Source organism: Bipolaris victoriae (genome assembly GCF_000527765.1).
Source record: "Bipolaris victoriae FI3 unplaced genomic scaffold scaffold_195, whole genome shotgun sequence".
Classification (NCBI taxonomy): domain Eukaryota; kingdom Fungi; phylum Ascomycota; class Dothideomycetes; order Pleosporales; family Pleosporaceae; genus Bipolaris; species Bipolaris victoriae.
The window spans coordinates 1-17491 of NW_014575197.1; the positions used below are offsets into that span (position 1 = coordinate 1).

Sequence of the window (17491 nt, forward strand, 5' to 3'; positions counted from 1 at the left end):
CTTATATGCTTTGACAACCTTGGGAGCCCTATACAGCCCATACTGGGATGCACTTGGGGTTAAGTTAGCCCTAACGCTAAGCCTATTTGAGCGCGAATCGGGGGGGTCGGAATCTGCGAATCGGGGGGTACAAAATAGCCAGATACGGATAGAAACCCTAACGCTAAGCCTAATATGGCACGAATCGCACCCCGATTCGCGCCTCATATTGGTTAGGCCGCGCGTAAAATAACGAAGTAAACGAAGATGGATAAGGTAATACGCCTCCAGCAACGCGCTAGCTAGGTAGCGAAGTAGTATAATATATATATATATAGAGAGAGAGAGAGAGAAAGAGAGAGGAGAGAATTTTATTATTATTATAGGCAGAGAGTAGCGCAGCTTATTAATATACTATATAGGNAAATAAACGGATTAATATTACGTGCGCGGATTAATAGTACCTCTACACTATTTTAGGCCTAGACTACTGCCTAATAACATAATCTAAAAGGAGTAAACAATTTATAGTAAAAGCTCTAGATAGCTTAGGACAAGCTGTTAGGAGAGGGGGGGGGGTAGTATAACGGCTTAGCACCTGTTCCTACATACATCCGAACAGGATCCGAACTAGGGTACGATTCGGCCTAGTAGAAAAAACGACTATATAAACCTAACCTCTATAATAGCTTATTAGGTAGATNTTTAATATCCTTTCGTANAAGGCCTATAGGTGTCTATTTAAATCAAGGCTCGTTTGATGTCCCACGCACTCCCATATGCCTCTGAGTGACACAACCTCCGATACTGATCCGAGTAGTCTTGCCTGCGCCGTTACAGAACCAAGCAAGAGAAGTATAGACCTAAACCCCGTGTAACATATACGACCTAACCTTAAACTCTACCTAAAGTCTTAGTAACCTAACCTAATCTATACCTGAGGTCTATGCGACCATAACCTAACCCCTACTAAACTCTATAGTAGGGGGTACCTATTTACTAGCCTAGTTAAGATAGCTCTACTATCTTTTTATATATTACTATTTCAGATAGTAAGCCTTAGTAAGATAGTATATTACTCAACTTCTAGCTCTATAATAATTCTTTATCTTTTAACGTAGACGTCTTTAGGCTCTTAGCTATCTTATCATTTATTAAGGAGAGAATCCTTCTTATTACTTATAACATTAGGCTAAAGGCGTAATAGCTACAGAGATAGAATATATAGTTCTACAAGAACTCTTAGATATCTCTCTAAGGATTTGTCTCAATCTACTTATCTCATATATATTATGCCTATCTGCGAAACACCTTATACTTTAAGTAAGGGAAGTAATATAATTATTGTAGGCGAGGCCTTATAGAAAACTATTAAGAAGCTAAAGATTATTATATTACTTAGCTATAAAGAAGGTCTTGCGTGTATAGTCTACTTATATTATCCGTGCTATTCCCTGCCTTTCTTCTAGCCTAGATAAGACAGGTATAACCTACCCTATAATAATAAATCACGCACGCGCTATTGAGTATCTTATTGGATTATAAATCTATCCGCTGAATTATCACTATAGATATAGGTACTAAAGTATTTAATATAGAGTAGCATCTAAGAAGCTAGTTTAATTCTGGTTAGGTTACTTCATAGATTTTAATCTAGATATTGTAATGTAGAGTACTTATTCGTTACCTTCTCTGATAATTTCCTTTACTCTACATTCACGAACACAGCAATGGCATAAAATACCATGCCCAACTACCATAGTGTAAACTCGACTGTACTATGTGGCACTACCTTGGTGATACTGCTTAGCGACCGTCAGGAAATGAATAAGCTCTAGCTAGTTAAAGGAGAAGGCGGAGTACGGAGTGGGCATGGATATTCTCTTAGAAGGACGGACAAGAGGCATAGTGGGGTTTCTTTGGCCTGACTTGGTCTTACTTGCACCGCGGATAGTCTGGGAGGAGTATGTAGGTAGGGAATATATGCATGTCGTAAGCACACGCTAAGAACTAAATTGTTGACTGTGGGGCAGCAGCTAGGAAGCAACTTAAGCTACGGTTATAGCTGCATATTAATCTCTTATAGCTTTTACTAGAGATTATAGAGTTTATGTAATGATTTGGACATTGTCGGGCCGGGCACGCAACTACAAGTGCCCAGGCCCACACCCGGATTCTATCGGCAACTAATTAGAACGGCCGCGTGCTCACTACCCACTCGGCCCATGGTCCTAGCAGCTACCCGGCGATTTCTAACTCTCTGCACCTCCCTCTTAGAGACCTGGAATCTGCCGGTGCTGAAGGGGACGCAGCTTGAGCTCTATTTAATCTCTGTTTATTGTCCAAGCTCGCCCCCCTTTAGTATCGCTAGCTAGATGTTAAATACTGATTTTGTATATGACATAAGGCGCGCCTGCAGAGAATAGACATTTTTTACTCTTCTCTCTAGCTAGTGTAGCTAGTTTTCGAGCTTGTGTTTTGGCTCGTTTTCTAGCTTGTTGGGCTGACGGAGATTACACAAGATAGAAATATCTGATAACGGGGTACCGAAACACGGCCCTTTTAATCGTCGGGTCAATATATCGAACATAAGCGTAGCGGAACTTCTTCGGCCTGAATCGGTCTTACTCTCACCGCGGATAGTCCAGAAGGTGGGTTCGGGGTATTTCTGTATAGAAGCGGCTACAGGCTTTGTAGTGTGCTCAAAAAAGAGGGCGTTCTAAGTATCACATAATCAGATATTGTTGTAGCTTGGCAGTTCAGGGTTTAGGCAGTATTTAAAACTGAAACTGCCCTTGAGGTTGAAGATCAACAGCAAACAATCCTGAACAAAAAAGAAATTTGAATCAACGATATGCATAGTTTTGAGAGTACATCACTAGATGGAGATGAACGCATCACGAAGACGATGCAGGAGGATCGGGAAGCAGCTTCAGTTTACTGGAAAAGCGCTCTAGCTGGTTGCCAGGCTATGTCGTTCCCTACCTTGCCACCAGCTGTTCAGCAGCCAGTCCCGGAAGCGACAACGACGTATCAATGCTTCCCACTGGTGACACAGCCATCCGACGTAACAATTTCCACTATCGTCTATGGTGCCTGGGCCATTGTCGCTAGCTACTATACCAACGCGGACGATGTTGTATTCGGTACTGCCATAACCGGACGGAAGGCGGACATCAATGGCGTTAAGGCTGCGGTTGGATCCAATATTACTATGGCCCCGGTACGAGTCTGTATACGAGATGATGCTACTGTATCTTGCTTTCTGCACAACTTGCAGCAACAAGAAGCTCAGTTGATTCTACACAAGCAGACGGGACTTGAGCAAATTGCCAAAGTATCAGCGGACGCCCAGCATGCCTGTCACTTTCAAACTCTGCTCATATTACAGTCTGCTTCTGGAACAGGAGGCAAAGAAACTTCTTGGGAGTGGCCCAGTCAATCCAAGCTGCAGGAGTTTATGAAACTCGCGCTGGTGATTCAGTGCTTACTTGACGACACAGAAGGGATTAGGATCACAGCCAGCTTCGACCCAAGAGTGTTGGATCAATGGAGTGTGGACAGGATGCTGCAACAGCTCAGCTTCACTATGTCGCAATTGACTAGCGCAGATCAAGATGCAAAGCTCACTAGTATCGATGCTATTTCACCTAAGGACAGACAACAATTGTGCGAGTGGAATCGCGACATACCTCCCACAACGGAACGGTGCATCCACGACTTGTTTACGGAACAGGCAAAGGCACGGCCTACCGCGCCTGCAATCTGTGCGTGGGATGGCGAGATGACGTACGGCGAGTTAGACACGTTATCCTCTCGACTAGCTAGCCATCTAGTTGACCTGGGAGTTGGGCCAGAAGTTATTGTGCCCCTCTGCTTTGAAAAGTCAATGTGGACAGTGGTAGCAATGCTTGCTGTACTCAAAGCTGGTGGGGCGTTTTTGCTTCTCGATCCATCTTTGCCCCGGGAGCGCCTAAAACTGATGTGCGGGAAGGTATCAGGTTCGATAGCCCTGTCATCTCAGGCGAGTGCGCCGGTTATCGAGAATTTGGTCAGCACTCTCGTCATTGTCAATCGCGATTCAGTTTGTCGAACCAGTTCTCACGCTTCGCTTCCTACCACTGTGGGGCCTGGAAATACTGCCTATGTCATTTTCACATCAGGAAGCACAGGTGAACCGAAAGGTTGCAGAGTTGAGCATCAAGCAGCCTGCTCTTCTTTGGTTAGTCACGGCCATATCTTAGGAATTCACGCAAACACTCGAACGCTGCAATTCGCTTCCTACTCCTTCGCTGTAGCTTTGGTAGAGATGCTGAACACCTTCATTCATGGTGGCTGCATCTGTATCTTGTCAGAAGAGGACCGACGAACAAACCTAGGCTCGGCTATGTCTAGGATGAGAGTGAACTGGGTGTGCATCACTTCGACAGTGCTAGATCTTATAACTCCCGATTCAGTTCCATCGCTAGAGGTAGTATGTGTAGGTGGAGATCCCATGAGTCGCTCTCAGATTGAGCAGTGGGAAGCGCGGGTACATCTGCGCCAATCGTACGGGAGCAGTGAGGGAGCGGGTGCTGTCACATCCACAACAATCACTAGCGCCTCCTCGAATAAAGATATAGGCCGGGCTTATACAGGCGTATTCTGGATCGTGGATCCGAATAATCATGAGCGACTCCTTCCAATAGGAACTGTTGGTGAAATTCTCATCGAGGGTCCCGCACTAGGCCGGGAGTACATTGATGAACCAGAAAAGACGGCCGCATCCTTCATAGAGGCACCAGCATGGAGAGCTTCTTTCGGGCAGAATAACCGCTCAAAACGCCTCTACAAAACTGGAGATTTGGCGAGATACAAAAAGGACGGGTCGGTCGAGCTAATAGGACGAAAAGACAACCAGGTGAAACTTCGTGGCCAGCGGATCGAACTAGGGGAGGTAGAGCATCAAGTCAGGCAGGCAAAGTGCGGCGTGAAACAAGCTGTAGCGGAGCTGATTAAACCTCGTGATTGCGAAGATGATCTGCTTGCTTGTTTTGTCGTTTTTGATGATGACCTGGATAACGAGATGAAGGAGAACGACGATAAAAATACAAAGTACACGACAAAGACACAGAAGGTTGTGCAGCAAGTTCAAGAGAAGTTGGATCAGTTTCTTCCGCAATATATGGTCCCGTCAGTGTTCATTAGAGTATCCCAGCTACCATTAACATGGTCCAGAAAGATTGACCGTAAAAAGATACGCGAAATGGGGGCGTCCTTGTCAACGCAGGAATTACTCGCCGAGATGCGCACGCAGAGCCAGGGACCTAAGAGGCAGCCAACAACAGCGATAGAGCAGGTGCTGCAGCAGCTGTGGGCTCAGGTACTCGGCATCGATACGGATACTATTGGGCTGGATGACGGCTTCTTCCGCCTAGGCGGCGACTCTATCTCGGCCATGAAGCTGGTGGCTGAAGCCCGCAGGTTAGGAATGCAATTGACTGTAGCAGATGTCTTTCGCAACCCCAAGCTCTGTCAGCTTACCACTGTCGTCACCACCACATCAGTTACAGATTCTCTCACTACAATCCCTCGTGTGCATCACACTGGGCCCGCTCTACAATCCTTTGCCCAAGGACGTTTGTGGTTCTTAGAGGAGTTGTACCCGGGATTGAACTGGTACTCGATGCCATTAATGGTGCGCACGAAGGGTTCATTGCAGTTGGAAGCGCTCAAATCTGCCCTGCTTGCAGTCGAGAGCCGCCATGAGACGCTGCGAACGACTTTTGATACTATCAATGGTGTTGGTTTGCAATTCGTCGAGCCATTTTGCAGTAAAGACATTAGCGTTATCGAAATGCTGGCGGGCGACAAGCAGCGTCTTACAGATGCTCTTCAACGGGACCAAGCGACTCCTTTCGACCTGCGGTTAGAGCCTGGCTGGCGGGTGGCTATCTACCGTATAGGTGAAGATGAACATGTGCTATCTGTTGTCATGCACCATATTATCTCGGATGGCTGGTCCATGGATGTGGTAACCCGCGAGTTGGCTGCTTTCTACTCCGCCGCGACACAGGGCCGGGACCCGCTGGCTCAAGTACAGCCGCTGCTAATTCAGTACCGTGACTTCTCGCTCTGGCAGAGAGAGCAGGCTCAGGTCGAAAATCATCAGAAACAGCTTGACTATTGGGTTCGGCAGCTCCAGGGAAACCGACCTGCGGAACTGCCTTGTGACAAGCCCCGGCCCGCCGCCTTATCAGGACAGGCTGGCGTACAATCCATTCAGATTCGCGGTTCTCTATATGACAATCTACAGTGTTTTTGCAAATTGCATGGCATGACGTACTTTGTAGTTCTGCTCGCTGCCTTCCGAGCCGCACATTTTCGCCTCACCGGCCAAGGTGATGCAACCATCGGCACGCCAAACGCCAATCGGGAAAGGTGGGAGGTTAAGGACATGATCGGCTTCTTTGTCAACCTACAATGTCTTCGAACATCTGTTGGCGAGGGAACTTTTAAAAGCCTTGTTGACCAAGTCCATAATGTTGTGGTTGCGTCGCATGCGAATGCAGATGTTCCATTTGAGAGCATCGTATCGAAGCTGAAGAATGATCGAGATCTGTCTCGCCACCCATTTTTCCAGATTGTGTTTGCTGTACACTCTCAGCAGGATTTCGGACAACTGAAGCTCGAGGGCTTGGAGACAGAGATCGTGCCTATGCCAGCAAATTCAAGGTTTGATATGGAATTCCATTTCTACCAGCAGGCAGATGGCTTGCAGGGTAATATGCAATTCTCTACAGACTTGTATGCTCCGGAAACTATTGAAAATATGCTATCGATCTTCCATGTTGTCTTGGAAACATGTCTTAAGGAGCCTGAGACAGTAGTGGCTTCATTGTCATTGCTAAGTGACGCTCACTTCCGCAAGCTGGACGAGATGGGGCTCATCCAGGTTGAAGAGACGGATTATCCTCGTGACTCTAGTATTGTAGACCTGTTCCGCCAGCAGGCTTCTATTTGCCCATCAAGGGTTTCCGTCCAAGATGCAACGGTAAAGATGACGTACGCTCAATTAGACGAAGCATCTGATACTCTTGCTTGGTGGTTGTCTAAGCGAGCGCTCGATCCGGACACCCTCGTAGGCGTGCTCGCGAATCGAAGCTGCGAGGCAATCATTGCGTTCCTGGGCATTTTGAAAGCAAACTTGGCCTATCTTCCACTTGATTCCAAGACGCCAACAAAGAGGATAGAGGCCATCCTTTCGTCCCTTCCCGGCCATACTGTTCTTCTTACAGGAGCAGATATTCCAAATACGAACATACAGTTGAGCCAAGTTGAGTTTGTTGGCATCAGGGAAGCCTTGACAGAGGCGATGGACGACTTCATTCCTCAACAATCTGTGACGGCTATTGAGGGGCCATCGTCCACCAGTCTCGCTTATGTCATGTTCACCTCAGGGTCGACAGGCCAGCCAAAGGGGGTCATGGTGGAACACCGCGGCATTGTGCGACTAGTGAGAGATAATAACCTAGTTCAGTATCTGCCGGACCCACCTGTTATGGCTCACATGGCCAATCTTGCCTTTGACGCGTCGACATGGGAGATTTACGCCCCCCTATTAAATGGTGGCACTATAGTATGTATTGACCCAATGGCGGTCCTGGATCCCGAGGTTGTACTCCAGACCTTTCGCCTACATCATGTACAATCAGCCTTCATGACACCAACTCTGATGGGCAGTTATGCGAAACAATTACCTGCAATATTTACTGGTATCGAGATGCTGTGTGTTGGAGGTGAGGTACTTGAATCACATCACATTCAGAGCATAGAGAATGTGTTCACGGGCAAGCTTGTGAACTCATATGGCCCAACCGAGAACTCTGCCTGGAGTACACTCTTCCTCGCTAACAAAGAGAGATCATTGAATGGCGTGCCTATCGGCCGAGCGCTGAGCAACTCTGGTGCCTACGTTATGGACTCGAAGCTGACCATTGTACCTCTTGGGGTTGTCGGTGAACTCGTGGTCACAGGCGATGGTGTAGTGCGTGGATATACCGATCCCAGTCGTGATATTGATCGCTTTGTCTCAGTCATCATTGGTGGTCAGGCGGTCAGAGCGTACCGAACGGGCGATTACGTCCGCTGGCGACCTACCGATGGCGAGCTAGAGTATTTCGGTCGGATGGATGGACAAGTCAAGATTCGCGGAAATCGTGTCGAGTTGAGCGAGATCGAGCACGTCCTTCATAACCACAAATCGGTCAGTGAAGCAGTAGTGGTCGCCCAGCAGCAAGGCGAAGAGACGCGACTGGCTGCGTTCGTCACAGCAAACGAAAGCATTACAATTGCCAATGCACAGCATGACAGTAATGGCGAATCGAACCACATTGACGCGTGGAAAACAAAATTCGAATCTGAACTGTATTCGCCAATTAGTGTTGTTCAACCTGAGAGCATTGGTCGAGACTTTATTAGCTGGACGTCAATGTTTGATGGCACCGAGATAGACAAGGGGGAAATGAACGAGTGGCTGGATGACACTATACGTACCATACTCGAGACCCATCGACCCGACCACGTACTCGAGATTGGATCCGGAACCGGCATGATCCTGTTCAATTTGGGTGATGGGCTGCAAAGTTATGTGGGTCTGGAACCGTCCCAGAAAGCCATCAATTTCATCACAGAATCCCTCAAATCTATGCCTATATTGTCAGGCAAGGTCCAGATGCATAAGGCTACAGCAGCAGATCTTGGGCATCTTGAAATGCCTATCATCGCAAGCCTTGTCATTGTGAACTCGGTTGTTCAATACTTCCCGAGCGTGGAGTACCTCTTCAAGACCGTGCAGCAACTTCTCAAGATTGGCACTGTTCGCACGATCTATTTTGGCGACATTCGATCCTATGCGTTGCACCGAGAGTTCTTGGTAACGCGATCACTGCATATAGCCGGTGGCAAGGCAACAAGGGCTGACATCCAACGCATGGTAACTGACATGGAGCGAGTCGAGCGTGAGCTGCTGGTTGATCCAGGTTTCTTCACTTCCCTGCCTGATTACTTTCCCGGCCTCATCGAGCATGTAGAGATCCTACCTAAGAAAATGAGGGCGACAAATGAGCTGAGTTGCTACCGCTATGCAGCTGTTGTGCATATTAAGGAAACAAACAAGCAGACAAAAAATATTCGCAGCCTTGGAGATGGTGAATGGATCGATTTTGTAGAGCGCCAGCTGGAGCGCCAGTCTCTGCAGCAGCTGCTTCGGGGTCTCCCTGCATCGGCCACAATAGCTGTGAGCAACATTCCTTACAGCAAGACTATCGTAGATCGGTGCTTGATAGATGCGCTGGGTGAAACAGAAGCAGAGACATTCGATCACGGGGATTGGCTGTCTGAAGTACATCAGAGAGCCCAGTGCTTTGCCTCGCTTTCACCTATAGACTTGGTTGAATTAGCCCGCGAAGCTAATTGCCAAGTAGAGATCAGTTGGAACAGACAATTCTCTCAGCGTGGTGGTTTAGATGTCATCTTCCATCGATACCCGCAGAAGGAAGCGAGTAGGATAATGTTCCGATTCCCCACTGACCACTCAGATCGTCCATTGCATAGTCTCGGCAGCAAGCCGTTACAGCACAATTTCCTACAGAAAATCCCACAAGAGCTGCTGGAGATTGCTGAAGGCCACCTGCCTGCTTACATGGTTCCTCAGACTATCACCGTGCTAGACGCAATGCCGATGAATCAGAATGGCAAGGTAGACCGGAAGGCGCTTACAGAACGAATAGAAGTACAGAATAGCCACAGGGAGTCGACCCAGCAACTGATGTCAGCTGGAGAGAAGATGATGCAGCAGCTGTGGGCTCAGGTACTCGGCATCGATACGGAAACCATCGGGCTAGACGACAGCTTCTTCCGCCTAGGCGGCGACTCGATCGCGGCCATGAAGCTGGTGTCTGAAGCTCGCAAGCAAGGCATTCAATTGACAGTTGCGAGCATTTTCCATTCTCCCAAGCTCATCCATCTAGCGGCCTCAGCCCACAGAGAAGCTCCAGCCACACCACAGTATATTGAGCCTTTCTCGCTTCTTAGCTTGAATTCAGACGCCGAAAAAGCACAAACCCAGGAGGAAGTTGCGGCTGGCTGTGGCCTAGACAGAGGCCTAGTAGAAGACATCTACCCGTGCTCACCTCTACAGGAGGGCCTAATGTCACTAACTTCGAGGCGAGCAGGCGACTACATCATGCAGAGCGTGCTAGAGCTGCATAGCGACATAGATGAGGGCGCTTTCCGGGCAGCGTGGGAGCAGGTGGTCCTATCATCAGCCGTGCTGCGCACCCGGATCGTGCAGCACAGTATGCTGGGCCTATTGCAGGCTGTCGTTGCAGAAGGCATACAGTGGGCCGAGTTTGATGATCTGCAAGCGTACCTTGCGAAGGATAAGTCTACAACAATGCAGGTGGGCGACCCTCTAGCGCGCTATGCAATTGTTAAGGAACACGGGGGCGAGAAGCGCTGGTTTGTGTGGACCATCCACCACACTTTGTACGATGGCTGGTCTTTGCCACGCATCCTAAATGCGGTTGGGAGGGCGTACCGAGAGACTGCAGTCGAAAAGCCTACTGGGTTCAACGCCTTTATCCAGCATCTTGGCCAGCAAGATCAGGAGGCGATCACGAAGTACTGGCAAGCCACGCTTGCCGACTTCAATGGGACCCTGTTTCCACCACTATCGACATCGTCATCAGCACAGCAACCTGTTGCGAATGCAATGCTAGAGTACCAGTGCGCGCCACTCCCTAAGACAGCATCCAACATAACTATGTCGACGCTGATCCGTGCTGCGTGGGCTATTGTCATTGGGAACTATACCAACTCAGATGATGTTGTCTTTGGGACAACAGTAATGGGCCGAAACACACCAGTCCCTGGGATCGAGGCTATGCTGGGACCTACCATTGCGACAGTACCGGTGCGTGTGCGTTTTCAGAAGGAACTCACTGTGCAAGCTCTCCTTGATACAGTGCAGCGGCACGCGACCGAGATGATTCCATATGAGCAAACGGGACTGCACCGGATCGCCAAGATGGGAGTCGATGCACAGCATGCTTGCAGCTTTCAGTCGCTAGTAGTGGTTCAGCCAGCTGATAGCCATCTGGAGATGAACAAAGAGCTAGGGACGTGGCATAGTCGTTCAGAGATACAGGACTTTACGACGTATGCGTTAATGGTGCAATGCACACTAGCGGCAGAAGGAGTTCACATCACAGCTAGTTTCGACCCAAGAGCGATAGAGCGATGGCAGCTAGAGAAGATAATGGGCCAGTTCAGCTTCGTCATGAAACAGATGGCAGAAGCTAACGTCGGCACGACAATTGCCGATATCAATCTACTTAGCTCCGAGGATAAACAGCAGCTATGGGAATGGAACGCTAAAGTTCCAGCAATGGTAGAGCGGTGTGTGCATGACCTGTTTATGGAGCAGGCAAGGGCACGGCCTACTGCACCCGCCATCTGCGCGTGGGATGGCGAGACGACATACGGCGAGATTACATACGGCGAGCTTGATGCCTTGTCCTCTAGGCTAGCTAGCCATCTGGTTGATCTAGGAGTTGGGCCAGAAGTTATTGTTCCCCTCTGTTTCGAAAAGTCAATGTGGACAGTGGTAGCAATGCTCGCTGTGCTCAAGGCTGGCGGGGCGTTTGCATCGCTTGACCCAGAGCATCCACCGAGTCGGCACGAGGAGATCTTTCGGCAGACCAAGGCAAGGGTAGTGCTGGCTTCAGAGCAATACACGACTCTTTGCAACAGAGAAGGTCGCGTCGTTGTAACAGTCAGTAAAGCATCGGTCCATCAGCTGCTCAGCGAGGCCAGCGAGCGGAAAGTGCACCCGAATGTACAGCCAGGAAACAGTGCCTATGTCATCTTCACATCGGGCAGCACAGGCACGCCCAAGGGCGTGGTGGTCGAGCATCAGGCCATCGCAACGAGTAGTCTGGGTCACGGCGAAGCGCTTGGGTTCACGCAAGATAGTCGAGTCCTCCAGTTCTCATCTTACACATTCGACGCTTGTATAGCCGAAATCTGGACTACACTTATACACGGCGGATGTATATGTGTCCCTTCAGAGCGTGATCGGCGTAATAGTCTGTCTGAGGCCATTAGCGAGATGAGTGTGACCTGGGTTTTTCTTACACCGACTGTTGCACGTCTCCTAGACCTTCGTGAGATTCCCTCTGTCTCTACACTTGCAGTGGGTGGCGAAATCATCCGCCCTACGGACTGGGACATTTGGGAAGGTCATGTTAGACTGATACACGTTTATGGGCCTACGGAATGTTGTGTTTTTAGCACTGCATATTTTGATATAAATGCATCACAATCTACAGTAATTGGGAAATCGATCGCGTCAGTCAGCTGGGTGGTAGACCCTGATGACCACCGTAGGCTGGCCACTCTAGGCTCAGTAGGCGAGCTGCTCATCGAGGGACCGATCCTGGCGCGCAGCTACCTCGATGATATGGAGAAGACTGCGGCGGCATTCATCTGCGACCCTGCTTGGTTGCTAGAGATAGGGCGGCGAGGCCGACTGTACAAGACGGGCGACCTGGTACGCTACAACGCAAATGGCGACCTGGTGTACGTGGGCCGTAAGGATGGGCAGGTCAAGATACACGGGCAGCGGGTAGAGCTAGGAGAGATTGAGCACCACGTGCGCGAGTGTATGCCAACAGCCGAGCAGGTAGCAGCAGAGGTGATTATGCCAGGAAACGAGAAGGACAAGGCAGTGGTGGCCGTGTTCGTGCAGCAGGATAACATCTTGACCGAAGGTGGGCTGGCGTCCCGCGTCTTTTTCCCTACGAATGTAGATGAACAGCTTAGCGAGCGACTACTCAGCTATATGGTGCCTGGGGTGTACATTGAATTGGCAAAACTTCCAACAACGACGTCAGGCAAGACAGACAGGCGGCGGCTGCGCGAGATAGGGGCGTCCTTCTCAGCGCAGCAATTCGCTGAGCTGCGTATGCAGAGCCAGGGACCTAAGCGGCAGCCAAGAACAGTGATAGAGCAGAAGCTACAGCAGCTATGGGCTCAAATACTTGGTATCAATGCGGATACTATCGGGCTAGACGATAACTTCTTGCGCCTAGGTGGCGACTCGATCGGGGCCATGAAGCTGGTGGCGGAAGCCCGCAAGCAAGGCATCCAATTGACAGTTGCGATGGTCTTCCGGGCTTCAATACTGCACGATCTCGCCACTCTTTCCTCGCATTCGCCTACTACTGCTTTCCAGCCCCCTGCCAATTTTTCTTTACTCTCGTCCAGTCTATACGAGGTTGTAGTTTCCAGCGGAACGCAATGTCGACCTTTCGTAGCCTTGGATCGCGTAGAGGACATATGGCCTGTCTCTTTTATTCAGGAACACTATCTTTCTCACGGGAAACGGAATTCTCGTGATGCCTTCAACTACATCTATATGGATTTGAACCCCTCTTTGGATGTCAGACGTCTAGAAAATAGTTGTCGTTCACTTGCACAGCACTTCAAAATTCTCCGCACGCATTTTACGTCCTACGAAGGTCAATTTTTACAGATGGTTCTTCGCGATTTTGATGCTCCTTTTTCAACGTTCGAGGTCAATGGGTCCATGGATGAAGAATCCAATGCCATAGTTTTACGAGATGTCTGTCAGTTATCGCCGCTTGGGTTACCGACTTCGTTCATCTTCATTCGCAATGCCTCGAAGGCAGCTCGGCTTCTTATTCGTCTATCCCACGCCCAGTATGACGGCTGGTGTATCCCCGTCATCCTGAACACGCTCACTTCGCTTTTTGATAACAAGTCATTAAGCCTTGACACTGACTTCTCAACATATTTGGCATACTCTCGCCAAAGAGCCCCCGTGTCTGCCTGCTATTGGAGGCATCTCCTCAAAGGCTCTCGCCTTACCCAGATCGTCCCAAAACTTTCCCCTACAACCTACGTAGACAGTCCTCGCAACATCACGCTGAGGCGTTCATTACCCCTACCTCAGCTACCTGGTGAAATAACAATTGCGTCTCTTGTCAGCTCAGCCTGGGCTTTGGTTCTCTCTCATGTTAGCGGAGAAGAAGATGTGGTCTACGCTCAACTGGTCGCTGGACGAAACTCCGATATTCTAGGCATTACGGAGATAGTTGGGCCCTGCATAAACATCGTCCCAGTTCGTGCGGATGTCTCTGCAGCGAGAACGGTAGCTGACCTTCTCCACTCTATTCAAGAGCAGTACGTTTCCATTGGTGAATCAGACTCAATGAGCTTCAATGACATTGTTGGGCAATGCACAAATTGGCCAGCCGGGACCATGTTCGACTCATACATTAAACATCAAAATATCGACGCAAATCCGGAAATTCACATTGCAGACGGAATATCGAAAGTACAATGGTTTGACAACCCCTTTACAGTAGCACCTGAGCTGTCCATCGTCACGCAAGCGCAAGCCGGCAGTTTGGATGTCACAATCAATAGCAATACGCATATTCTCACGGCTGAATGCGCAGAGAAGTTACTGAGCCTCCTTTGCGAAACGACCTCGAGGCTCTGTATTAATCTTGAAACGACATTAGAATCGTTTAAGTCATCTCTAACGTCATTTATCTGATTTTGCATAGTAGTGTAGGTGGTCAGTGCGTGCAACTGTACAGACGATGCAACACCCCACCAAAACGTCGCCCGATCACAACATGAAGCTTTTAAGCCCTATACTAAGATTAATTACCGCGATATTCTTTAGTATAGTAGTTAGATAATTATTTACTTGATAGCTATCTAATTATATTTGCTTGGGAGATTGATGATGCGGCCGCGCGTGGTAGTTTTGATGGCAGACTGCGCAGGCGGCGGTGTAGGTGCACTACTACTTCGGCGACGCGCAACACCACCACGCTTTAATATTTTTAATATCTGAGTTGATAGAGCTTTTTAGATAGCTCTATTTTACTCATACTAAGTTTTTTATAAGTATTGTAGTAGCGCGATCGCGAGCTTTCTTAGTTCGCGCGATCTTAAGTTCTTTAGCCCGCGCTTCACGCTCTTTCTCTTTCGCTATTTTTCTTAACTCCCGCGCAGTTCTTGCCTTCTCTACTAGTTTTCTTATAGAGCAGTATTAGCAGCTTTAGCCTCTCGTCTCTCGGATTTTAGCGTTTTTTAAACTCTTCTTAGTGATGTCTTTGATGTTCTTGAGCTCTAGCTTCTATAACTAAACTTAGACTCTAAACCACCGTAGGACTCTAATAGTCTTTATATTACTATAGTTGTAGAATCTTATTCTGCTTCTTTAACTGTTTTTTAGTAGTAATTCCAGAGCTTAGTTCATCGTTTTCGTAGTAGAGAAGCTTATTATCTACCTGTAGTGAATGAATGACCTCTTTTACCTGTTTTACCCTAACTTTTAAAGAACCTAACGTAGCAATATCAACTAAATTAGAGAGTTGTCTCCAGGTATCCCTATTACCGTGCTCTCTAGTTTCTGTATCTACATTATGTCGTAGTGTTGAGATTTTACGACGTTCAAGTACGACGTCGGCATTGCGCAGGTAGACGCTAGTAGTAGCAAAACTGCTTAGTATCTTATCGGATGTGGAGGGATGTGTCTACGCCGCCTAAAATCATCGTAGAAAGTTACTTTTCTGCACATCTAGCAGGGCTTAACTTTACTAAAGCATCTTATTAAGTTCTTTAGTATACGCAGAGGAGAGAGGCTTGAACATGCCCATGTCAAGTGGCTGGAGACGGTGAGAAGAGTGTAGAGGCAGCACTGCGAGTAGTATTCGATGAGAGCGGCAGTAGTCCATAGAACTAGAAGTAACATAGCTGCTATAACTATCGAGTAGTAGCAATTAATAATTCCGCTTTACTTTATCTTTAGTTTGGCGGTTAAACACCGGCTTAAGCTAAGATAATCTAAGATCGTTGTTAGTCCACCTAGAGTTACTAGTAGTAAAAAAATCCGGTATTGGTCGGGCTGTAGGTGCTTTACCTAGCTATTATAAAGACCGCTTTTCCCTCGAGGATCACTATAGGATCTACCTAGCTCCCATCAGCATAAACACAGCCTATAACTAATATATACTCTCTATTTACATCTCTTACGGCTGCTATAACCTTCTTAGCATCCTAAAGTTGTGTTAAAAATACTCTTTTACTTCTTAAAGTTATTCTTAGGAGAAACCCCTTCTCATCCATATTATAGATATTATGCAGCATACCGTTATATTAATTAAGTTTATCGTAGAGAAGATAGAAGGAGTTATAGTATTTTTCGATATTATTCGCTTTATGATGGTCTTGATCGATGCTAGTGGAGGTCTTGACGGTGATACTCTCTCTGTTCCGCTTTAGAAATCTAGTTACCTAGCCATTAGAAGGCTCCTATTTTGTAATAGTAGTAATATATTTTTTATTATAGCTCTCGTAGGTAGTAAAGCACGCTCTAATAGTCTTTGTATATACCTGACAAGCTCCACTTTATATTGTGGGCTGATTAATTGTCGTTGTTCTGCAACAGCAGCACGAGAGTGGGTTTGTTGGTGATGTCGGCGCGTTAACGTTAACGGCGCAACACTAAGATTTTTTGTAACTGCGCGATGCGATAAAGGAACTTTCAGACCTTGCGAATCGATTGCTATAATTACCTTTTCGATATCAGTTATGGTGGCGGAGTTATCGCGTGTTGATGTTGGTGGGTTGATCCGTGCGTGATGCAGGGGAGACGCTGGTCGATTCTGTGCTACTCCTTCTACTAACTACTCTATCTACTAATTCTGAATGGGAGGATATTTTATAAAATTTCAACTAGTTAATTACAGTCAAGCAATGATACCGAGCTTTGCACCATAAGGCCTGCTCACGTGCTCAGGCGAATAACCTAATTGGGCATAATGGCTTTTAGCTTTCTGAAAGGGGGGGGGCCTTGACTTTTGAAAGGTACCTCCGTATACCTCGTGATTGCTCCCCGGAGCGTAGCCCCTTACACGCGTCAGGTTTAGTAGGGTGCGCGGCTTACTAGTGGAGCTCGTTAGCGATCTTGTGGCCCTGGACAAAGCTGTTATGGCTGAAATTAGCCGCGGGGGCTGTGTGCCCTATCGCTCGCTAGGCAGAGCGGGCGGTCAGCCCATTAGCTCATTTCGAAGCTGAAGTGAAAGGATTACGTACCCACAGAGTGTGCTGTAGTCGGTAGCTGTAAGACCCCGATTAGATTACGTGCTTGAGTACTATCTTACGCTTTTAGCGTAGATGGTGTGCGTTTGGCCCGACCGCAAACTAAACCATCTAAGTCGTGCCGACACAATGTCAGGCGATGCTCGCTAAAACAGGGGAGCCAAAGTTGTCCGATCTAAAATGGCCTGCGTTGCTGCGGATTGACAATGCCCTTTCACCCCTTAACAGCTACCTTGCCATCATGCAGCGCCTTCTTTTGCGGCTGTCTCTTGCGGACAGACGCAATTATTCTCCTCGCAACGGCTGTGCTCACAACGATGCTCGTCGC

At 48.1% G+C, this 17491-nt stretch overlaps 3 protein-coding genes across 3 annotated transcripts; 2 read left to right on the plus strand and 1 right to left on the minus strand.

The window, feature by feature from the left end:
• Positions 1 to 2204: 2204 nt before the first annotated feature.
• Positions 2205 to 2354, plus strand: COCVIDRAFT_115583 (hypothetical protein; the record flags this gene model as incomplete). The annotated part of the gene is made up of 1 exon (XM_014694896.1): positions 2205 to 2354. The coding sequence occupies one exon, from the start codon at positions 2205 to 2207 to the stop codon at positions 2352 to 2354; it is 150 nt and encodes a 49-aa protein (XP_014550382.1).
• Positions 2355 to 2833: 479 nt separating this feature from the next.
• COCVIDRAFT_43071 (hypothetical protein) lies at positions 2834 to 14605 on the plus strand (the record flags this gene model as incomplete). The annotated part of the gene is made up of 2 exons (XM_014694897.1): positions 2834 to 3454; positions 3656 to 14605. 2 exons carry the CDS (start codon positions 2834 to 2836, stop codon positions 14603 to 14605), a joined length of 11571 nt encoding a protein of 3856 aa, XP_014550383.1.
• Positions 14606 to 15251: 646 nt separating this feature from the next.
• COCVIDRAFT_115601 (hypothetical protein) lies at positions 15252 to 15596 on the minus strand (the record flags this gene model as incomplete). Its single annotated transcript, XM_014694898.1, has 1 exon — positions 15252 to 15596. A coding segment is annotated over one exon (345 nt), but the record flags the coding sequence as incomplete, so codon positions are not given.
• Between the last annotated feature and the right edge of the window lie 1895 nt (positions 15597 to 17491).